Source organism: Gadus macrocephalus, chromosome 16 (genome assembly GCF_031168955.1).
Source record: "Gadus macrocephalus chromosome 16, ASM3116895v1".
In the NCBI taxonomy this organism is placed as follows: domain Eukaryota; kingdom Metazoa; phylum Chordata; class Actinopteri; order Gadiformes; family Gadidae; genus Gadus; species Gadus macrocephalus.
The window spans coordinates 3,969,935-3,987,912 of NC_082397.1; the positions used below are offsets into that span (position 1 = coordinate 3,969,935).

At 47.9% G+C, this 17,978-nt stretch overlaps 2 protein-coding genes across 4 annotated transcripts in view; one reads left to right on the forward strand and one right to left on the reverse strand.

Moving 5' to 3' along the window:
- Positions 1-9,380, forward strand: part of LOC132474771 (glutamate receptor ionotropic, kainate 1) — a 28,771-nt gene extending 19,391 nt beyond the window's left edge. The window contains exons 8-16 of one of the 2 annotated variants that reach the window (XM_060075640.1): positions 1,668-1,775; positions 2,418-2,459; positions 2,970-3,083; positions 4,370-4,573; positions 5,507-5,730; positions 6,245-6,363; positions 6,597-6,814; positions 7,566-7,791; positions 8,328-9,380. In XM_060075640.1, the coding sequence (XP_059931623.1) occupies positions 1,668-1,775; positions 2,418-2,459; positions 2,970-3,083; positions 4,370-4,573; positions 5,507-5,730; positions 6,245-6,363; positions 6,597-6,814; positions 7,566-7,791; positions 8,328-8,617 (1,545 nt within the window). In that variant the 3' untranslated portion in view covers positions 8,618-9,380. The remainder of the gene's footprint in view (positions 1-1,667; positions 1,776-2,417; positions 2,460-2,969; positions 3,084-4,369; positions 4,574-5,506; positions 5,731-6,244; positions 6,364-6,596; positions 6,815-7,565; positions 7,792-8,327) is intronic. The other variant, XM_060075641.1, reaches the window with a different exon arrangement.
- A 1,955-nt stretch (positions 9,381-11,335) lies between these two features.
- On the reverse strand, positions 11,336-17,965 carry LOC132474773 (transcription regulator protein BACH1-like). Of its 2 annotated transcripts, XM_060075644.1 has the most exons (5): positions 17,838-17,965; positions 16,154-16,413; positions 14,428-15,708; positions 13,169-13,375; positions 11,336-12,548 (listed from the first exon to the last, which is right to left on the reverse strand). In XM_060075644.1, exons 2-5 carry the CDS (start codon positions 16,394-16,396, stop codon positions 12,180-12,182), a joined length of 2,100 nt encoding a protein of 699 aa, XP_059931627.1. In that variant the 5' UTR covers positions 16,397-16,413; positions 17,838-17,965; the 3' UTR covers positions 11,336-12,179. The 2 variants fall into 2 exon arrangements, with proteins under 2 accessions (XP_059931627.1, XP_059931628.1); XM_060075645.1 differs by lacking the exon at positions 16,154-16,413 and having other exon boundaries at positions 17,838-17,964.
- Between the last annotated feature and the right edge of the window lie 13 nt (positions 17,966-17,978).

The window sequence follows — 17,978 nt, forward strand, 5'->3', positions numbered from 1 at the left end:
CTGGCTACTCCGTAGTCAATGCGCAGCGTTAGTCATTTCAATATTTCTGTTTCCAAGAATCTTCGTATTAACACTGACTTTAGATTGCACCCTTTTTGAGTTATTTAATTCTGAAAGTCTCCCCTGTATCTACTGGATGGGATTTTACCTACAATTGATCCAGGTCCGCGTTGGTGAAAGTATAGATCAACATGTCTGCGTGTAGATCTGTGGATGTGTTTGTGTGTAAAGATATATGTGTTTATTTGTTTGTGAATGTCCACATTTCGTCGTGTGTATGTATTTGTGTGTGTATGTGTTTGGGAGTGTTTATATTGTCATGAATGTGTGTGTGTCGATATTTATGCGCGTGTGTGTGTGTGTGTGTGTGTGTGTGTGTGTGTGTGTGTGTGTGTGTGTGTGTGTGTGTGTGTGTGTGTGTGTGTGTGTGTGTGTGTGTGTGTGTGTGTGTGCGTGCGTGCGTGTGTCTGTGTGTCTGTGTGCGTTTGCATCTTTGTGTGTGATCCTAATCATATTTTAAGATATTTGCAAACCGGGAGGTCCGAGCACTGATTAAAACATCTGTCCAATCAGATGGTTTGGAACAGATTATTTCCGGCAACTTCTGGGATGAGTAACCGAGAAGCTGGCTGATTGGATGTTTGACAGAATGTACTTCATCATCTGCTCACTGCAGTACCTTTGATCTCTCTGTCGTCCAATCACTGCTCTGCAAGCAAAACTAGGCCACGCCCCCTGGCTCCACTCTCCCCCCCCATTGCTTTACTCAATATTCTTTAATCTCTTCCAGATTAAACTCAGACATCCAGCACGTCTCTGCCCTTTGTGCAGCATTCTGATATCAACATTTTAGGAATAATTAGGGGAGAACCAAGCGCTGTAATCTTAACAGAATGCTAATTTAGTACAATTCCCCCTCTGCAAATGAAACTAATTAGAATGCAATTAAAATTGTATCAAGTATTTTCAGCCCATCCGTTAATCATACCATGTTCATTTGTTCAGTTTTTACTCATTATACCGAGTGTTTATTTGGGACATTCATGTCGTTTTTTCTTGTCATAGTTTATAAAGAATAAGATGATATATAGCATCTGTATCATCTCATACTTTATCGATATGCTGAAGAACAATATGATAGTTGATAAAGTGTGATATGATATCAAGGGTGTCAAAGTTAAGCAAACACGTCAGTACATTTCAGTGGAAAAGTTTAAACAACGATTGTCTAAACAAGCACATACCACATCATCATAGCAGGGCTATGAAAAAAAGAACAGAAAAACAAGTGTATCAAATTAATCAACATACTCTTTTTTTGTACAAGACATATTCTTGTTACAGAACTAATCATTTTTCAAGATGTATTGGAACAAAACCCTGAAAGTAGTGCTACAAAGGTAACTTATTTTCCCTGCCATTACGATACCCACAGAGAACAGATATGACAAATGTACCGTCAAACTTTATGAAGAATTTTATATTTTCCAGCGTATCAGAAGTGGGTATTTTTGCATTTGGTATATAATCTCAATAAACCTCAAATTAGTTTGTTACGTAATACAGGTGATAAATAATGATATTCCAGATGACAAAGAACGATAATGATATAGAGGATAAATGTTGATAGGTTATAGCTGATGAAGAAGTTGCTCTTCCCTCACCAGGTGCAGTGGAACGGCCTGACGGGACAGATAATGATCAACAAGACGGACGGCCTCCGCAAGGAGTTTGATCTGGACGTCATCAGCCTGAAGGAGGACGGCATGGAGAAGGTGAGTCGCCCGCTTCTCTTCCCCCAGGCGTATTAAAGACTGTTAAAAACATGAAACGGCTGTACCGGTCGTTGTGATCAAACCACCTCAACCGCTTGTGAAGATGAACTCAAGCTCCGTCCTTCCACCGACATATGCTCTGTGTTAAGAGGATTCTATGAGGATGGAGTTTCACTTTTTGATCAAAGTGTAAAATAGTGTAGCAAAGTGACAAAGATACCTGATTGTGATTGGTTGAACTTATTTCGACAGCCCAGAAGCGTAAAAATTCAATCTTGCGAATAAATTTTATTTTTTACGTAAAATGGAAATAACTGTTTTATGTATAGTCTCTGCCAGCTCCCAGATTAGTAAGTATTTTATTGACCTGGTTGTTCGTTGTAGTAATTGCAAAGAACGATCACGTTCAAAGTGTGCCATGAGAGACGGTTTGATCACCAAGACTGTTCTTTAATAGCGGTCCAGAACGTATTCAAGTTTAAATGTGATCATAATCATTAAATAATCTTGAAATTTACAATGGAGATGAAAATCTGAGATGAAAAGCATATTTACTGTAGAAATGTTGTTCATATTGTTCTCTTTAAGAACTGCATGGTTTCAGGTGAATTAAATTGCTTCTCTTTCCGTTATTCCTGCAAGACAATTGCGGGCAACAGCCACCTGAATAAAGTGTGGAAAAAGGTTTGTACTGGGATGATTGGAAACCCCTCTGATTGTGTTCTTATTGAGTAATCCTTCCTGTACCCCCTGTTTCCCAGCAAGCCAGAACCATCGAGTGTCTGCTACATCAGAACCAGTCTGCTGTTGTGTTTACGCTTGTGAACCCAGCTTGTTGTTCTGATGCGTGTTTGAGTCGTTGTGTCACGGATCCTCCCCCCCCCCCCCCCCCCCCTCTTCTCCTGCTCTCTCCTGAGTCTTGTGTGTGTCTGATTTGTAACAGTTCTCATACATACTCAGTCATTGAGTTGATGTCAGCAGACGCTTTTATCCGAAAAGCCACCTCCAGTGAAACAGTGTAGATACATGACAGTAAGGAGCAGGTGGGGGTTAGGAGGCATCTTGCCCGAGGATGCCTGCAGGTAGACTGACGTGGGGGATCAAACCCAGAACCTTTGTGCCGGGGAGTCAAGACAGCTTGACAACAAGACTATCGTAATAAAAATAGTTGCTTTTTTTTTTTTTTTTGGGCAGATCGGAGTGTGGAACTCTGGAACGGGTCTTAATTTGACGGACAGCAACAAAGACTCTTCCACCAACGTGACGGACTCCATGGCCAACCGGACCCTGATAGTCACCACCATTCTGGTAGGACGACCCAAGATACTCACGTTAAGAGGAATTACACCTGTTTAACACATCAACACAGTTGTCTATATGCACATAACACTACAGTCTGAAAATGAACGTTTGAATCTTTAATGGTGCATTCAATGTGTCAATCTTTCTTAATCTAAAATGATACTATGATCCAAAACTGGTTCACATGAGCATATCAATTCATACTATGAATGTCATACATAAAAACAATATCGGCTGATAACACCTACTATAGGACAAGGTTTGCCCTAATTTGTTCACTCACTCCAAAAACCATATAAAGAAAATTGTGTTTTTTTTACATTTAAAGGTGCCATATTATACAACCAGGTGTGGTGGCGTGTCCACCTAGATGTCTGACGGATAGATGAGCAACGTTTGCTCCAGTCCATTGGGTAGGCCGGTAGACTGATCTACCCAGCACACATCTAGGTGGTGAGGGGAAAAACGGTCTGTCTAGTTACTGGACCAGATGAAATGAGACGGAGAGGTAATAAAGTCTGTCGGCACGAGGACCTTGGATTTATTAAGTAAAGTGGCAACGGTTATACAGAGTCATAAAGCGTGAGAGATCGAATATGTCTAAGTCCCTAATCAGCGCTGATGGTTCGTCCAGAGCTTCGCCTCCGTGGAAGGTCTGCTTCAGAAGAAGATCAAGAGTCCCTGTGTGATACAGTCTTATGCTGTATCCTCCTCTCGATGAGGTGTGTGCGTTTGAGGTGTGTGTGGTTCTGTGTGTTTTTGCTTGACCTTGGCTCCCAGGCCCTGGTATATGCATGTGTATCTCTTGTGTTCCTCCTAACGGGGGAGAGCTCCTCGAAGTGTCTCCTGTGTGATAAATTAATGTGTCTCTCCCGTTCTTGAGGATGACTGGTGCATTGTCTGAGTGTCTACCATTTGCCTGGTTGGGAAATGGGGCCTTCGGCTCCGGCCTTGACCTGACTATATTATCATGTTTGTGTTATGTGTTCGTTGGGTTAGAGCAAGAGTTGACTATATTGTAATGTGCCTGCCATGTGATGTGCTCATCAGGCTAGGGTAGGAGTTAGCTATATTTGTAATGTACATGTGATGTACTCAGCAGGTTATTTTGCCCAACAGTGGACACGCCAATTCTTGGTGTCAGAAGAAGGTTTCAGAAGGACTCGTAACGGCTAATCACAATCCCACCTGGTGGTATAACATGTCATCTTTAAACCCAACGGTAGACGACGTAAAATCCGTCGTTGACTTTAGTTTTCACCGAAGCCCGATGTTGTTGTGTGGCGGTGCAGGAGAACCCGTACGTGATGCACAAGAAGTCGGACAAGCCGCTGTACGGGAACGACCGCTTCGAGGGCTACTGCCTGGACCTGCTCAAGGAGCTGTCCAACATCCTGGGCTTCGCCTACGAGGTCAAGCTGGTGACGGACGGGAAGTACGGCGCTCAGAATGACAAGGGCGAGTGGAACGGCATGGTGCGCGAGCTCATCGACCACGTGAGTACCAGGAGCCTCCCGGCGGGGGGAGGGCACCGCGGGGGTCCGCAAAATGCTTCCCTAGGAACTGAGGAATAGAATGACTGGTGAACAGGAAACCTAACCTGGGGGAGCTTGAAGTGGGAGGGGCTGGGTGTGGGAGGGGCTTCATGTGGTTGGGCTTGGTGTGGGCGGGGCTTGGTGTGGGAGGGGCTTGGTGTGGGAGGGGCTGGTGTGGGAGGGACTTGTGTGGGAGGGGCTTGTGTGGGAGGGGCTGGGTATGGGAGGGGCTTGGTGTGGGAGGGGCTTGGTATGGGAGGGGCTTGGTCTGGGAGGGGCTTGGTCTGGGAGGGGCTTGGTGTGGGAGGGGCTTGGTGTGGGAGGGGCTTGGTGTGGGAGGGACTTGTGTGGGTGGGGCTTGGTATGGGAGGGGCTTGGTGTGGGAGGGGCTTGGTGTGGGAGGGGCTTGGTGTGGGAGGGGCTTGGTGTGGGAGGGGCTTGGTTAGGGTTTGGGTTTCCAACAGCGCGGCCCAACAGGAAGGGCCAGTTATCTTCAAAACCTAGGCCCTACTCTAAACTATATAGAGCCAGCCAACGGTTAGGGACACGCTCATCGTTACCCCTGACAGACACAGAGCCAGAGAAGAGCCATCATTGGTGTCGACATGAATTACAATGTTTACCTATTGCAAGCTTGCTTGCCTGCCTTTTTAAGTAGTGCTGCCTACAAGGTGCACAGGACGAAGCTAACGCTAGTGTTATCGCTAACTCTGCTAACTGTGTGGCAAGTGTCTCTCTCTCTTCTGGACTTCTAGACCAAAGGAGCCCTCCACTAGTCCAGCCAGACACTATCTACGTATACATCAGTGTGTATAATCAGCTGTTGCTGTTCCCACATTCACTCACCCCTTCCTTCCCCGGCTCCATGTCTCCACGTACCTCCGTCCATGCTAGGTGGCGGACCTGGCTGTGGCCCCCCTGACCATCACCTACGTGCGGGAGAAGGTGATCGACTTCTCCAAGCCCTTCATGACGCTGGGCATCAGCATCCTCTACCATAAGCCCAACGGCACCAACCCGGGGGTGTTCTCCTTCCTCAACCCTCTGTCCCCGGACATTTGGATGTATGTGCTGCTGGCGTGTCTGGGGGTCAGCTGTGTGCTCTTTGTCATCGCCAGGTATGTTGCTTTAGTAGGAAACCCTCCGGCTCGACACCGTTCAGCTGACTGTAGTTGAGGAAGAGGGGAGGCGGTGTTTACGGTTTACTGTCCAGGACTATCTTTTCTCCAAGTTAGTCGTGAAAGTTGTCAATCAAACAAATAAATTTGTTTGATTGACAGAAGCATTTACTGTATATTGTAACATTTGTTTAGCAAGTGGTTTTAAGCATCACATTTATTTTTTTTATACATTATTTCCCTTAAATTTCAATTGATAAATTAAAGGCTTTCAATAAGTAAAGCTTATGCTCTTCAAAGTAAAAGTCCCCCGTGTCCCCCTGAAAAGGCTCTCAGATGAACATCTTACTTTCTTTTTCTGACTGACATCCTGGAACTGTATGTGTGTGTGTGTGTGTGTGTGTGTGTGTGTGTGTGTGTGTGTGTGTGTGCGTGTGCGTGTGTGTGTGTGTGCGTGTGCGTGTGCGTGTGTGCGTGTGTGTGTGTGTGCGTGGACGTGTGTTTGTACCTGCAGGTTCACCCCCTATGAGTGGTACAACCCCCACCCCTGTAACCCTGACTCCGACGTGGTGGAGAACAACTTCACGCTCATCAACAGCGTGTGGTTCGGCGTCGGCGCTCTGATGCAGCAAGGTACCGCCCCCCCCAGACTTGCGTACTATAATAATAAAAATCGCTTGCATTAAAGAGCAACTGAGAACCAAGATGGCCGGCAGGTGAGTAAGGCCCATCGGTCACTCAGAGTACGAGCGAACAAAAACAGGGTTGATTTGGTAGAGGAACAGAAACCCCTGATTATTAGTGTAGAAAAGATTCAGCCCTCGTCTCCCAAACCTGACCTCTGCACCCCACCCGGGACACGCCAGGTTCGGAGCTCATGCCCAAGGCCCTGTCCACGCGTATCGTGGGGGGCATCTGGTGGTTCTTCACCCTCATCATCATCTCCTCCTACACCGCCAACCTGGCCGCCTTCCTCACCGTGGAGAGGATGGACTCGCCCATCGACTCGGCCGACGACCTGGCCAAGCAGACCAAGATCGAGTACGGTGCCGTCCGGGACGGCTCCACCATGACCTTCTTCAAGGTAACCCGGGGTTACCGGTGTGCTATCGATAAGCCCCGCATCAACGTATGAATTCATATCCTCACAACAACCACGGTCGGAGTGCCTTTTTTTAAGAGGTGGTCTTAACACTGAAGAACTGTACAGAGTCTTAAACATAGCGTTTAATGTTTAGATTTTACAGGGTGTCCGCGCATCCTTAAAAAGTCTTAAATTCATGTTTCTAAATTTAAGGCCTTAAAAAGACTTGAATTTGTTCAAGTCTTGTTGGTCATACTGTAACTCAAGGACTTAAATTGGTCGGGGCAGGACTATATATATTTTTATTTTTCTCGTGGGACTTTTCAGGAAGGACATGTAGAGAGGCTTCTTTCTTGCTAGCTGCATGTATAAACGATTATCTGCGTGCTTGCTAGCTAGTCTGCGACAATGGGTAGGTGCAAATTCAAGGACAGTTGGCTGGAAGACGTCCGTTTCTGAAGTTGGCTCGCGTCTGTTGCCAACCCCCACCATTGCGTGTTTTGGGTCTTAAATTTCATTCAAGGTGGTATTAAAAAGGTCTTAAAAACTCTTAAATTTGACTTGATGAAACCTGCAGATACCCTGTTTTATATGAGATGAAAAGTCACACCATAAGAATAAAATTTGATAATACAAGACTTTATACAACACAGAAAGACAAGCCAATCAACGGGTACAAAGTTAGCAAAGAATGCAGTGATCGACTGCATTTACAAACCTTTGACACCCGGTAAAACACTCGCCTCTGCAGAAATCCAAGATCTCGACCTACGAGAAGATGTGGGCGTTCATGAGCAGCAGGAAGAACACGGCGCTGGTAAAGAACAACCGCGAGGGGATCCAGCGCGTGCTCACCACGGACTATGCCCTCCTCATGGAGTCCACGAGCATCGAGTACATCAGCCAGAGGAACTGCAACCTCACGCAGATCGGAGGTCTCATCGACTCCAAGGGCTACGGAGTCGGGACCCCCATCGGTGAGGACTCCGAAACGACCGCAGCTCTGTTCGGTTCTGATTCACGTTGAGATAGGACTGCGTTTATTATCATCATTTTGGTAAACTTTACTTTCGTAGAGAACATTTCTGAAGCGTTACAAAGTGTGTTTCGCAGGGAGTTTCACGTGGCCATAAAACACGAAACAAAGTAGGACATAAATGTAAAGATACATTATAATATGCTGTATGTAACACATAATTAAATATCTAAATGAAACAGAGATAAGGATAAAAAACAGATACCTTGGTGAACAGGAAGTCCAAACCGGAGAATAATTTGTGGATGAGTAAAAATACATTCGTCTTTACCATTGTTTTGCATTTCAAAACTCAGAAAGAAAGTCAGTCAGTCAGAGCCTCATTTCTCCCATTTCCTATTTTACACTTCAAGATCCGTCAATTCCGCTTCCTGTTCTTCTGTGTGTGTGTGTGTGTGTGTGTGTGTGTGTGTGTGTGTGTGTGTGTGTGTGTGTGTGTGTGTGTGCGTGTGCGTGCGTGCGTGCGTGCGTGTCTAGGGTCTCCCTACCGAGACAAGGTTACCATAGCGATCCTCCAGCTGCAGGAGGAGGGGAAGCTGCACATGATGAAGGAGAAGTGGTGGCGAGGGAACGGCTGTCCGGAGGAGGACAGCAAGGAGGCGAGCGCCTTGGGCGTGGAGAACATCGGGGGCATCTTCATCGTGCTCGCAGCCGGCCTTGTGCTCTCAGTGTTCGTGGCCATCGGGGAGTTCATCTACAAGTCCCGCAAGAACCTAGACATCGAGGAGGTGAGCGTGGGACAGTGCGAGTGGCACAACAAGTACTAGGCAGGCTCCTCGCGCTCTCCGCCTCCTCCTCCGTCGACACTTTCAGACGGAGGATCAAACACGCGGGCGCGGCGGTCCCACGAGGGCGTCGTGGACGTCTTCATCGCGCTCAGTCGGCGGTTCGGATTCGGATTCGGAGGAACTCCCCGGAGCCAGAGGAGGGAACGGGTCGCAGCCCCGACGGAGAGGGAATTACAGTTTGAATGTTGAAGAACTGCAGTGTTACAATCAGAAAAATAACTATGGTAGACTAGTGGTTTTAAAAGTAGTTTTGTTGTAGAGCACATGGACTTTATATTCTTAATTGGAAACTGTTCATTCCCCTATTTATGACCGCAGATGGTTTGTGACTGACGGGTGCTCCGTCTGGATTTTTCGTTCTTTTCTTTTTTTTACGTTTTGTGTGGAATATACGCCCGAGTGAATACTGTAGGAAAGTGTTGTCAATACACTGGACTGTGTCTCAGCTCTGAAAAAAACGGTCTAAACATCAAAACATCATTATTTCCCTGGGTTTGACTGACAGCGGTACTATATCAATTGTTATTTCATTGTTTGTTTAGAAAACATCAGATATCAGAATGTTATTATTTTTAAAAAAAAATCTGAAAAGAAATTTGTCAAGATTTTTGTTTAAAGATCTCTTTATGTCAATCTTTTTGCTTTTCTTCTTTTTGTATTATTGACGTATATGAAGATGCATGTATATGTTCTTGTCATGTTGGCATTGTTTCAAAACGACTAAAGTTATGCAACAAACTTATTTTTACCTTTGTTTACTGCTTGCTCTATTTCGTTTTCATTTCGATTTCTGTGTGTTTATGCGTGTGTCCGTGCCCTTTTTTTGTGACAGTTTCAAAGTCACTCAATTAATTTCCCTCAATCAGAAACATTCAACGTTCGAGAATGTTCTGGATGCAGCGTTGCCGTGATGCTGCCGTTGGCGTCGGGAGTGCTGTAAATGGGTCAGACCTCTGGAACAAGCGAAGACGTGTGAAGGTAATCTGACAGAGAACCGCACACTGTTGCCTAATCTGTCTGTCATGGGAGCAGAGTGCGAGCTTGCTGCGCTACTAGTCTCACATTCTGCCCTGAGATTACACGTTTATGACCTTTCCTCTATAATCCATTCAATGGGATACACCACCCTTCCACACACACACACACACACACACACACACACACACACACACACACACACACACACACACACACACACACACACACACACCACACAATTGTGCATTGCGCAAAGAATCAGGCCTGCTTTTGTAATCAGTCAAGAATCAAGAGATCAACAGTTGGTGAGGCATCAGATGTGTCTGCTGGGTTCCTGCAGCCGCAGACGCTAAAGTTCATCGTATTTGGTTTGGTCGACTAGTGTGCTAACCATGTTGCCGATACACCTTGCCGTGACTGCAAGTTTGAGTTCCACCTGAGGTCTTATTTCCTTCTATGTCCACCCAATGTCTGGTCCATCAAGGCCTTTATAACAATGTGTTGAAGAAAGTTTGATGTTTCCACTGATTGATTTTAGTAGGGACCTCACAAGTGGAAGTGTCCCAGATGTATGATGGTAGATCAGCCTCCCGGGTGTACTGTAGGCTAAACAATTTTCAAGATTTAACTGTATGACATTTATTCCCAAGTGTGACATGACACTGACATTTTTGTGAATTTGGGCCTTCACGCTAATCTGGATTACGCCGGGATTATTCCAATTAGGCGTATTGTTACCGCAATCCGTTTTAGCGTTCCACAATCCGAAAATGTGCCGAGAAGAAAAATGAGCGAATAGAAAATGAAAAAAAGAATAGGGCCTGGGGAAGGTATAATTACCCACCGCATCCTGAGAGGAAAAGAGAATATGTTCGGTGAGGGATGAGACTGTTAGATATGAGTCGGGAGGTTTTTTTTCTGCATTAATCTCTTGTTGTAACGACCGTCTAAGGGTTTGGGAATCTGATGAGTTCCAGGATTGGGTTTAACTGCTTTCATTTTGTTTCTGTGGACTTTAATCTTCCAGCCCTGCGTTCTTAATCACATCTCGGCGCGCGCCGTTAATCTGCCATGAATGAGGACGGGATTACGGGGCTTCTGACCTTGCTGCCTTACTGCACACACCACCCCTCCTCTCCTCAGCCATCCCACGCCCACCCTACCCACCACTACCATCTAAACCCTACCCCCACAACTTCCTCTACCTCCCTCTCAAACCGCACCACTCTCCAACTTCCTCGCCCACCGCCGCCACCGCCGCCACCGCCGCCACCGCCCTCTCCAACCACACCTTCAGACAGTCCAACAAGACCCCTCTTACACACAACCTCCCTTTCAAACCCCCATCCAGACCTCCCCTCAACTTCAAAAGCGGGAAAAATCAGAATTTTTGCATATTAACACAAAATGCTAAAACATTTATTACAACTCTTTACATAGAATGTTATAATTCTGCATCGGTTTTGTGTGATTGCAGATCATTCGATATGATGTCATTGATTAATTAACAGGCTGCCATGTTGGAGGTTTAGGAACCATTTGGCGTGGGTGTTCCCTCCAGTTGTGTGTCGGGGTCAGGTGGGCACATTTTTTTATGTTAATGCTTTTATTGATACTTAAAGGTATTACGCAGAGGCAGAATACTAGCCAGGGAACCAGGCGATTCTGCACGCTCATGTTTAATTTGAACCGGTCCAGCGACATCTGGGTAGCAGAATACTGGATAACTGGCATTTAATACATGGTTCATTAACTACAGTAAACTATATTTAAACAGCTATGTAATGTAACAGATTTCCTCACTGAAACCGTTTCAAACTAGACTCAACTTTTTCAAACGCATTGCATCTAATTCCCAGAATTAATACTTCAAATGCTACATCCAAGATTCAATTTACTCAGAGGAGAAATCCGTCAGCTGTGACATAGCATCCAAAATCGATGATAACGTGGTTTAGGTGATAATGCAGGACAATGTTAAGTGGTTGACATAAAAATATGCGACATATAATATGATCTCCTATCTATATATATATGTTAGATTTGATGTACAAAATTTGCCTTTCATTTTACACACGAGAGAGAAAGTGAGAGAGAGTGAGAGAGTAGGAAGAGTTTAAACAGTAATTGCATCCATAATCTCTTCAGAGGTGGTCTACTTTTCCCTGAGAGAAGAAAACTGTTTTACTAAAACGTGTCCGAAGACAATTTAAAGGGAACCTCTTGCACACGTGCACGTTCAAAAGTACAAGGACGTCACAACCGTTATAAAGATAAAACATCAGAAATATAATACTGTTCTCTGCATTTTAACTGTGCTGAAATGCATAAAACCAACTGAGTGGTGGGAAACTTCCCTGTGCAGAGTAAAGTGACCAACTAAAAAGAGTTGAGACGGTACAGTGCCGTCTCAATACTGAGGATTCAGGAGCACCACGAAGGGGGATGAGGAGTCCTTTCTAAGACCGCCCCCCCCTCGTCCCCCTCTCTGGACTCAAGCACATCCTGAGTCTAAAGGGCGTCGGCCAGAGACCAGCGTTCCTGCCGGGGGCCGGAGGCCGGGTCAGGCCTCCGAAGACCCTGCAGCCTCCTCCGACTCCGTCCCCCAGCTGAAGGCCTGAGGGTCCTGGGCTGGGAGCGACCCGCTGCCGGGGCTCCACGTCGAGGGGGGTGGAGGGCCCCCCGGGATGCCAAGGAGCGCCTGGGGGTCGGGGTCGGGGTCGGGGAACGGTTCTTCCTGACCCGGCTTCATGAGGAGGGAAGACGCAGGGCAGTCGGCGGTGGAGACCTTGGCGAGGAGCTGAAGGTGGTCTTGCTGGGGGTCCGACTGCTCGCCGACGGTCTTGCTGAGCTTGGAGAGGTTGCGTCGGGCGGTGCCCAGGTCCTGCTCCAGCTGGACGTGCTCCTCCATCATCCGCCTCTTCTTCTCTTGCTTGGGGGGGGGGAGGAACAGAATTGAAGAACCGAAACGAGTGTCTTATAGGAACAGTAATCAACTGGCAGCAGTCAGCAAGTGCCTGCTGACATGACTGAGATCAAATAAATAGTTGTTTATAATTAAAACATTTTAAATCTTGAAAGTCAACAATTTTAAACTACTCATTATTCAAGGACTCTTTTCGATATACAACTCGCTCACTTTTTGAATTTAAGAGTGCAGTAAATTGTAGAATAAGGTTTGCGTTCAACAGAGACACCAGCCTCTGGCGCCCTCTAGTGGTCTATGTTAGGTGGACATTTAAGGGGTCCTTGCACACTGCCCAAACAAACGACTACCAACACCATTATCGTGCCAGTGGGATTACCCGTTGCTGGCTATTGCCGGATGAAGTACCTTCTTTGCGAAAAGTGCTAAATCGTGTTGGCCAACTTCGGCCTCCATCCCGATGTGTCACAAACGTGTGTCTTGTGTGTTTGGGGGGGGGCGGTGTGTGCAAGCACCTTAACGGTCCCCTGGTTTACAACAACAGGTGTAACGGCCCGGTAGGCTAATCTGTCCATCGTGTATCTAAGTGCTGGATACTTCCCCACGTGTGAAGTCCCTGTATTTACCAGTGTGTCGATCTCCACCTCCAGCGTCTGGATGCTGTCGAGCTTCCTCTTCCTGCAGCGCTGCGCCGCCGCGCGGTTCTTGCTGCGACGGCGGGCGTCGTGGACGTACTCCAGCTGCCCGGCGGACAGCTTGTGCTGCCGCAGGAGCTGCTGGAAGGCGCTGCGGCTCAGGCGGGCGATCAGGTCCACAGGGAAGGGCAGCTGCACCTGCAGGGACCACAGGGGGGGAACCGTCAGCTTCCAGTCAGGGATACTGACGCGGATACCGTCACGCAGAGGACACCGTCACATTTAGCAGTCACTGCCTCAACCCTTCATTTAAACCCCCGGGTTCTGATCAGCCCTACTCCCAACCACCACCCCACACCGATACAGTGTGTTTATCCAACACACCAGAATTTATATGAACTGTACCTACAAATGAAACATCGACAGCAGGGGTCTCAAACTCGTGTCCCGGGGGCCAATTGAGGCCCGCAGGATGATATTTCGTGGCCCCCTATTTGACGTTAAAGTTTAGTGTTAGTGCGGCCTGCACGTTGTTGTCAAATGCACATTTTTGCTGCCACACTTTTTTATCACTTGTGATAGGGTAACCAGATGTCCCTGTTTTGCCGGAACAGTCCCAACTTTGAGTTGCGTGTCCTGAGTCCCGACAAAAGCCAAAGGACGCTAAAATGACCCGGTTTCCACCAACCGCTATGAAACGTCCCCTGTTGTCAGCGATTACATAACCAACGTGATCTAATTACAGCCCGATCATTAACTTAGATTGGGTCAGTTGTGCTCCTTTTTTCTGTGGAATACTTGATGGGACCCAGCCTGACCCAGACTCTACCTCCGGCGGTCCCCAGGTAACTACAGTTTGAGACCCCTGATCTACAGTGTCTATCTAGATCATTGGTTCTCAAAGTGCGGCCCGCGGGCCAATCGCGGCCCGCGGAATCATTCCTGGCGGCCCGCAATGACATACATAATTATGTAAGTTATTTAGACCTCACTTGACCTCACTCCCAGAGGTCCACGGTGCAATGTTTTCTTTTACCACTGGGATGCTGACGGCGTTTCCCGCCAATATTTTTTTTCCTTTGGCGGCCCTCAGTCAAATTTTGGGTTCCTAAATTGGCCCTCAGTTGTCAAAACTTTGAGAACCCCTGATCTAGATGGAATAGTGCCATCTATTGGACTGAAAGCTTATATCATTTTATAAAGCAGCGAGAACCCACACAACACACGATCAAACAAAGTCCAAGACAAACCTCAGCCACCACTTCTCCGCCCTTGTCGTCCTCCTCCGTGTCCACGTCCGAGTCGTCGGCGGAGTTCAGGGACGACGACATGTAGGGGCTCCTCTCCGAGAGCGACAGGCCATCGACGCCGGCCGCGGCCTCGGGCACGTCGCCGGGCACGTCCCCCACGCCGCCCAGGTCTCGGAGGAAGGGGCAGTCCCCGGTGCTGGAGCTCAGGTCCAGCTGCTTCAGCCAGTGGAAGTCGGCCGCCTTGGCCATGGTGCCCTGGTCCCCGGGGTCCGCCGGGTCCAGGTGGGGCCAGAAGCCCGTCGCCAGGTGCTCCGCCACCTCCCTCTCCACGCTGCTCCTCTGCCCGCACGCCACCACGTCCTCCTGGGTCAGGTCCAGGCCCGGCGGGAGCCCTGCGGCGGGCTCCGGGAGACCCACGTCGTCCAGCCCGGATCGGTCCTCCACGCCGGCCCCCGCCAGCCCCGCCCCCGCCCCCCGCTCCGGGAGCCCGGCCGTGGGGGGGACGCGGTGGGTCTCGGCCGTGACGAGGCAACAAGAGGCGGGGCTGCACTCGATCTCGGCGCCCATGGTCTCCGCGGGTTGGTTGGGGTTGTTGGGGCCCGTGGGGCCCCCGGCGGGATCGAGAAGGTCGGCAGGGGTCACACTGAGCAGGGCCGGAGAGGAGGAGGTGGACATGGGGCAGCGAAGGCTGCAGAGCGGCAAGTCCAGGGTGTGTTCATCGGACTCGACACCCAGATCCAGAAGGTCTCTTTGGCAGAACGAAGAGGGTAGATCTGGCTCTGTGCTGGTGGTGGTGGTGGTGGTGGCTGTGGTGTTGGCGGTCGCCTCAGGGCAAGGCAGGGACAGGATCGGACACACACCCTCGCCCGTAATCCCTGGCATGCGAGAGGCGTAGGTCTCCAGACAGAACCCGTCTTCTTCTTCTTCTTCTTCTTCTTCTTCTCCCGACATGCTGGGCTGGGGGTTTAGGGGACACTGGGATGGGAACACGATCCGGGGGTCTTCCGAAGGCACGGTTTTGCCTCTCTCCGCTTCGCCGGTCTTCATTCCACGCTTAAGGGCGGGAGGCCTAGTCTGACAGCATCTTCTTCTGTCAGTTTCCTTGACGGGGGTTTGGCTGCTGGAGAACTTGGGCAGGAGGAAGTTGAAGCAGGCGCTCTCCATGTTGTGGAAGCCCAGGGCTTCTGCGCTCTGGTGAATGGCATGGATGTTGTCTTTGGTGAAGAGCAGCTTGGAGGTGTAGGCGAACTGCAGCAGAGGTTCGAAGCCTTCTGCCGTAACCTGGGGATGAGATACATTCTCTTCAATGAGAGGCCATGCTAGTGTACTTTGATACCTAAAAAAACGAACTGCATCTTTTCCTAAACCAGCCATTAATATCAAGTCTGGGATCAATAAATGAACATTCTGGAATATCTTAAAATGTAAATCACCATTTTTTCTGAGAGAGTCGCATTTTATGTTCTCGAGGCCGTGGCGGGGGAGTTAGACCAGTGTATTAATGACTTTATAGTGACATAGTTATCATAGAAGTTAATGGACTACATTTCCCAGGATCCCATGCATACACTAGGCGACAGGACACGACGACATCATGGCGACATCGTCGTGACAACATGGCGACATCATCATGACATCACCGTGACATCGTCGCAACATCATCACGACATCACGGGCGACATCTTCACGACACCACGGCCACGCGCTCCACCGCGACCCAACGGACCTGTTCCGGCAGGGTGATGACGGCGTGGCTCCCCGTGAGGCCGCTGACGCGCCCGTGGAAGAAGTCGCTGCAGGAGGCCAGGACCGCGGCGTGCGCGCGGAAGTGCTGGTCGCCCGTCGCCACGGTGACGTCGCACAGCGCGTCGCGCCGCCGCTGCTCGTCCAGGCGGCGCAGGACGTGGGCGGCGTGCACGGCCGACTCGAAGGTGAACCCTGAGGTGGAGCGAGGGGCTGGGAGGGACATGACTCTCGGGACTCAGCCTGGGTGCAGTGGGACGGCAGACGTTTTAAACACATGGAAACTTCCAGAGGGTTCAGATACATTTCATTGAGGAGCGGTATGGGTACGTGGCTCGAGGATGTGGAAAGGTTAGGCTGTGGGCATTGGGGTGTGTGGTGGGCTGGGGTATCTTTTAGCTGGTAGATATTAAAGATCCCGGTCGGTACACTATCTAGTTCAAACATGGTGGGGTTCAACATTCCAATGATGGACGACTTTCACAATGAGAGTTTAGCAGTGAATAATATGAAAAATAAACTTCCTCTTTCCACGCCAAGCCATGCAGATATGACCAGAACAAGCTAATCCTGTGGAACTACAGCCTAACCTACTACAGGCCTTGTTTCCAGAAGACATGGCATGTCTCTGCACTCAGATCTTTGTGGACGTTTAAGATCACCTCACCTTAGAATTAATATAGACCATGGATTTAAGTCCAAGTCCAAATCCTCAGTCCCTGGAGCTAAACCAGACTCTAACTCAGTCCAGCCTAACAAATAGATTACAGAGAAAATAATAAATTGTGTTATCTAATATACTATATACTATATGGTTAACCTTGGACCTCTTTGAATACAAAAAGATGTTGGACGTTCACACATGAATAAAATTGATGGAAAATTGATGAGTGCTCAAAAGCCTTTAACTACTGACAGACAGTTTAATCATATAAGTATACTATAATGTAATGTATATAATTGTCAAATGATATAATAATGAATTGTATTTATAAAGCGCTTACACAGTGGATAAGGTTACTTATGTGTAAGTGTTACAATATATAAAACACGTTTAGAAATACATCTTGGAAGATATGGCACCTTTGAAACTAGTGGAATTTACTCTGAAAGTTGACTTCTGCAAATTCACCCTTTCCTGTGTAGGAGTCACGAGCTTGCCTAGAGTGACGAGTTGTAGGAGTTGAGCGTAAATGTCATACCACACAATGACTTGTCATAAGTGGCTGGATTGAGGGGGTTTAATGAAAGATTAGGAACCTATAGGGGTGGTGTGGTGGTTTGACCCCCAACTTTAAATTGACGACTCGATCCCACATGAAAGTCGCTTTGGATGAAAGCATCTGCCAACACTTGTGTAAAATAGTAATAAGTTAATCATACACTAAGTTGAGAAAGTCAGATAAATGCTGACTCATGATTAGGTAACTGAAAAGTTTTGTCATGTACACCGATTATAAAAAAAACAACAAGAATAACAACAGCACACACCACATACTTTGAGTCCCGTACTCGAATAGTACATGTTAACGGTAGAAAAATAGGCAAATACCCGGCCTGACGAGATAAAAACATCTGTCGGCAGCTGGCTCTTAAAATGATCTCCCTTGTGATTAAAATAACATGGACAATTATTCATTTGAACACACAAAATATGAATCACTGACCTGCCATCTGAAAATTATGATATTGTCAACAATCAGCGACCACGGACGTGTTTTCAGCCACCCATGTGTCATGTGACCAGGAAGGGCTGCGTCTCCAAGCAGTACGCAGGCGCACTGACGCACTCTTTGCAATAGTAGTCC

Bases quoted from the DNA above. Each gene is read 5' to 3' on its own strand.
- LOC132474773 (XM_060075644.1), bottom strand. From the start codon at position 16,396: ATGTCCCTCCCAGCCCCTCGCTCCACCTCAGGGTTCACCTTCGAGTCG. The intron at 15,709-16,153 runs GTCCGTTGGGTC...TCTCATCCCCAG, and splicing joins TCATCACCCTGCCGGAACAG to GTTACGGCAGAAGGCTTCGA. The intron at 12,549-13,168 runs GTAAATACAGGG...CCCCCCCCCAAG, and splicing joins AGGTGGAGATCGACACACTG to CAAGAGAAGAAGAGGCGGAT.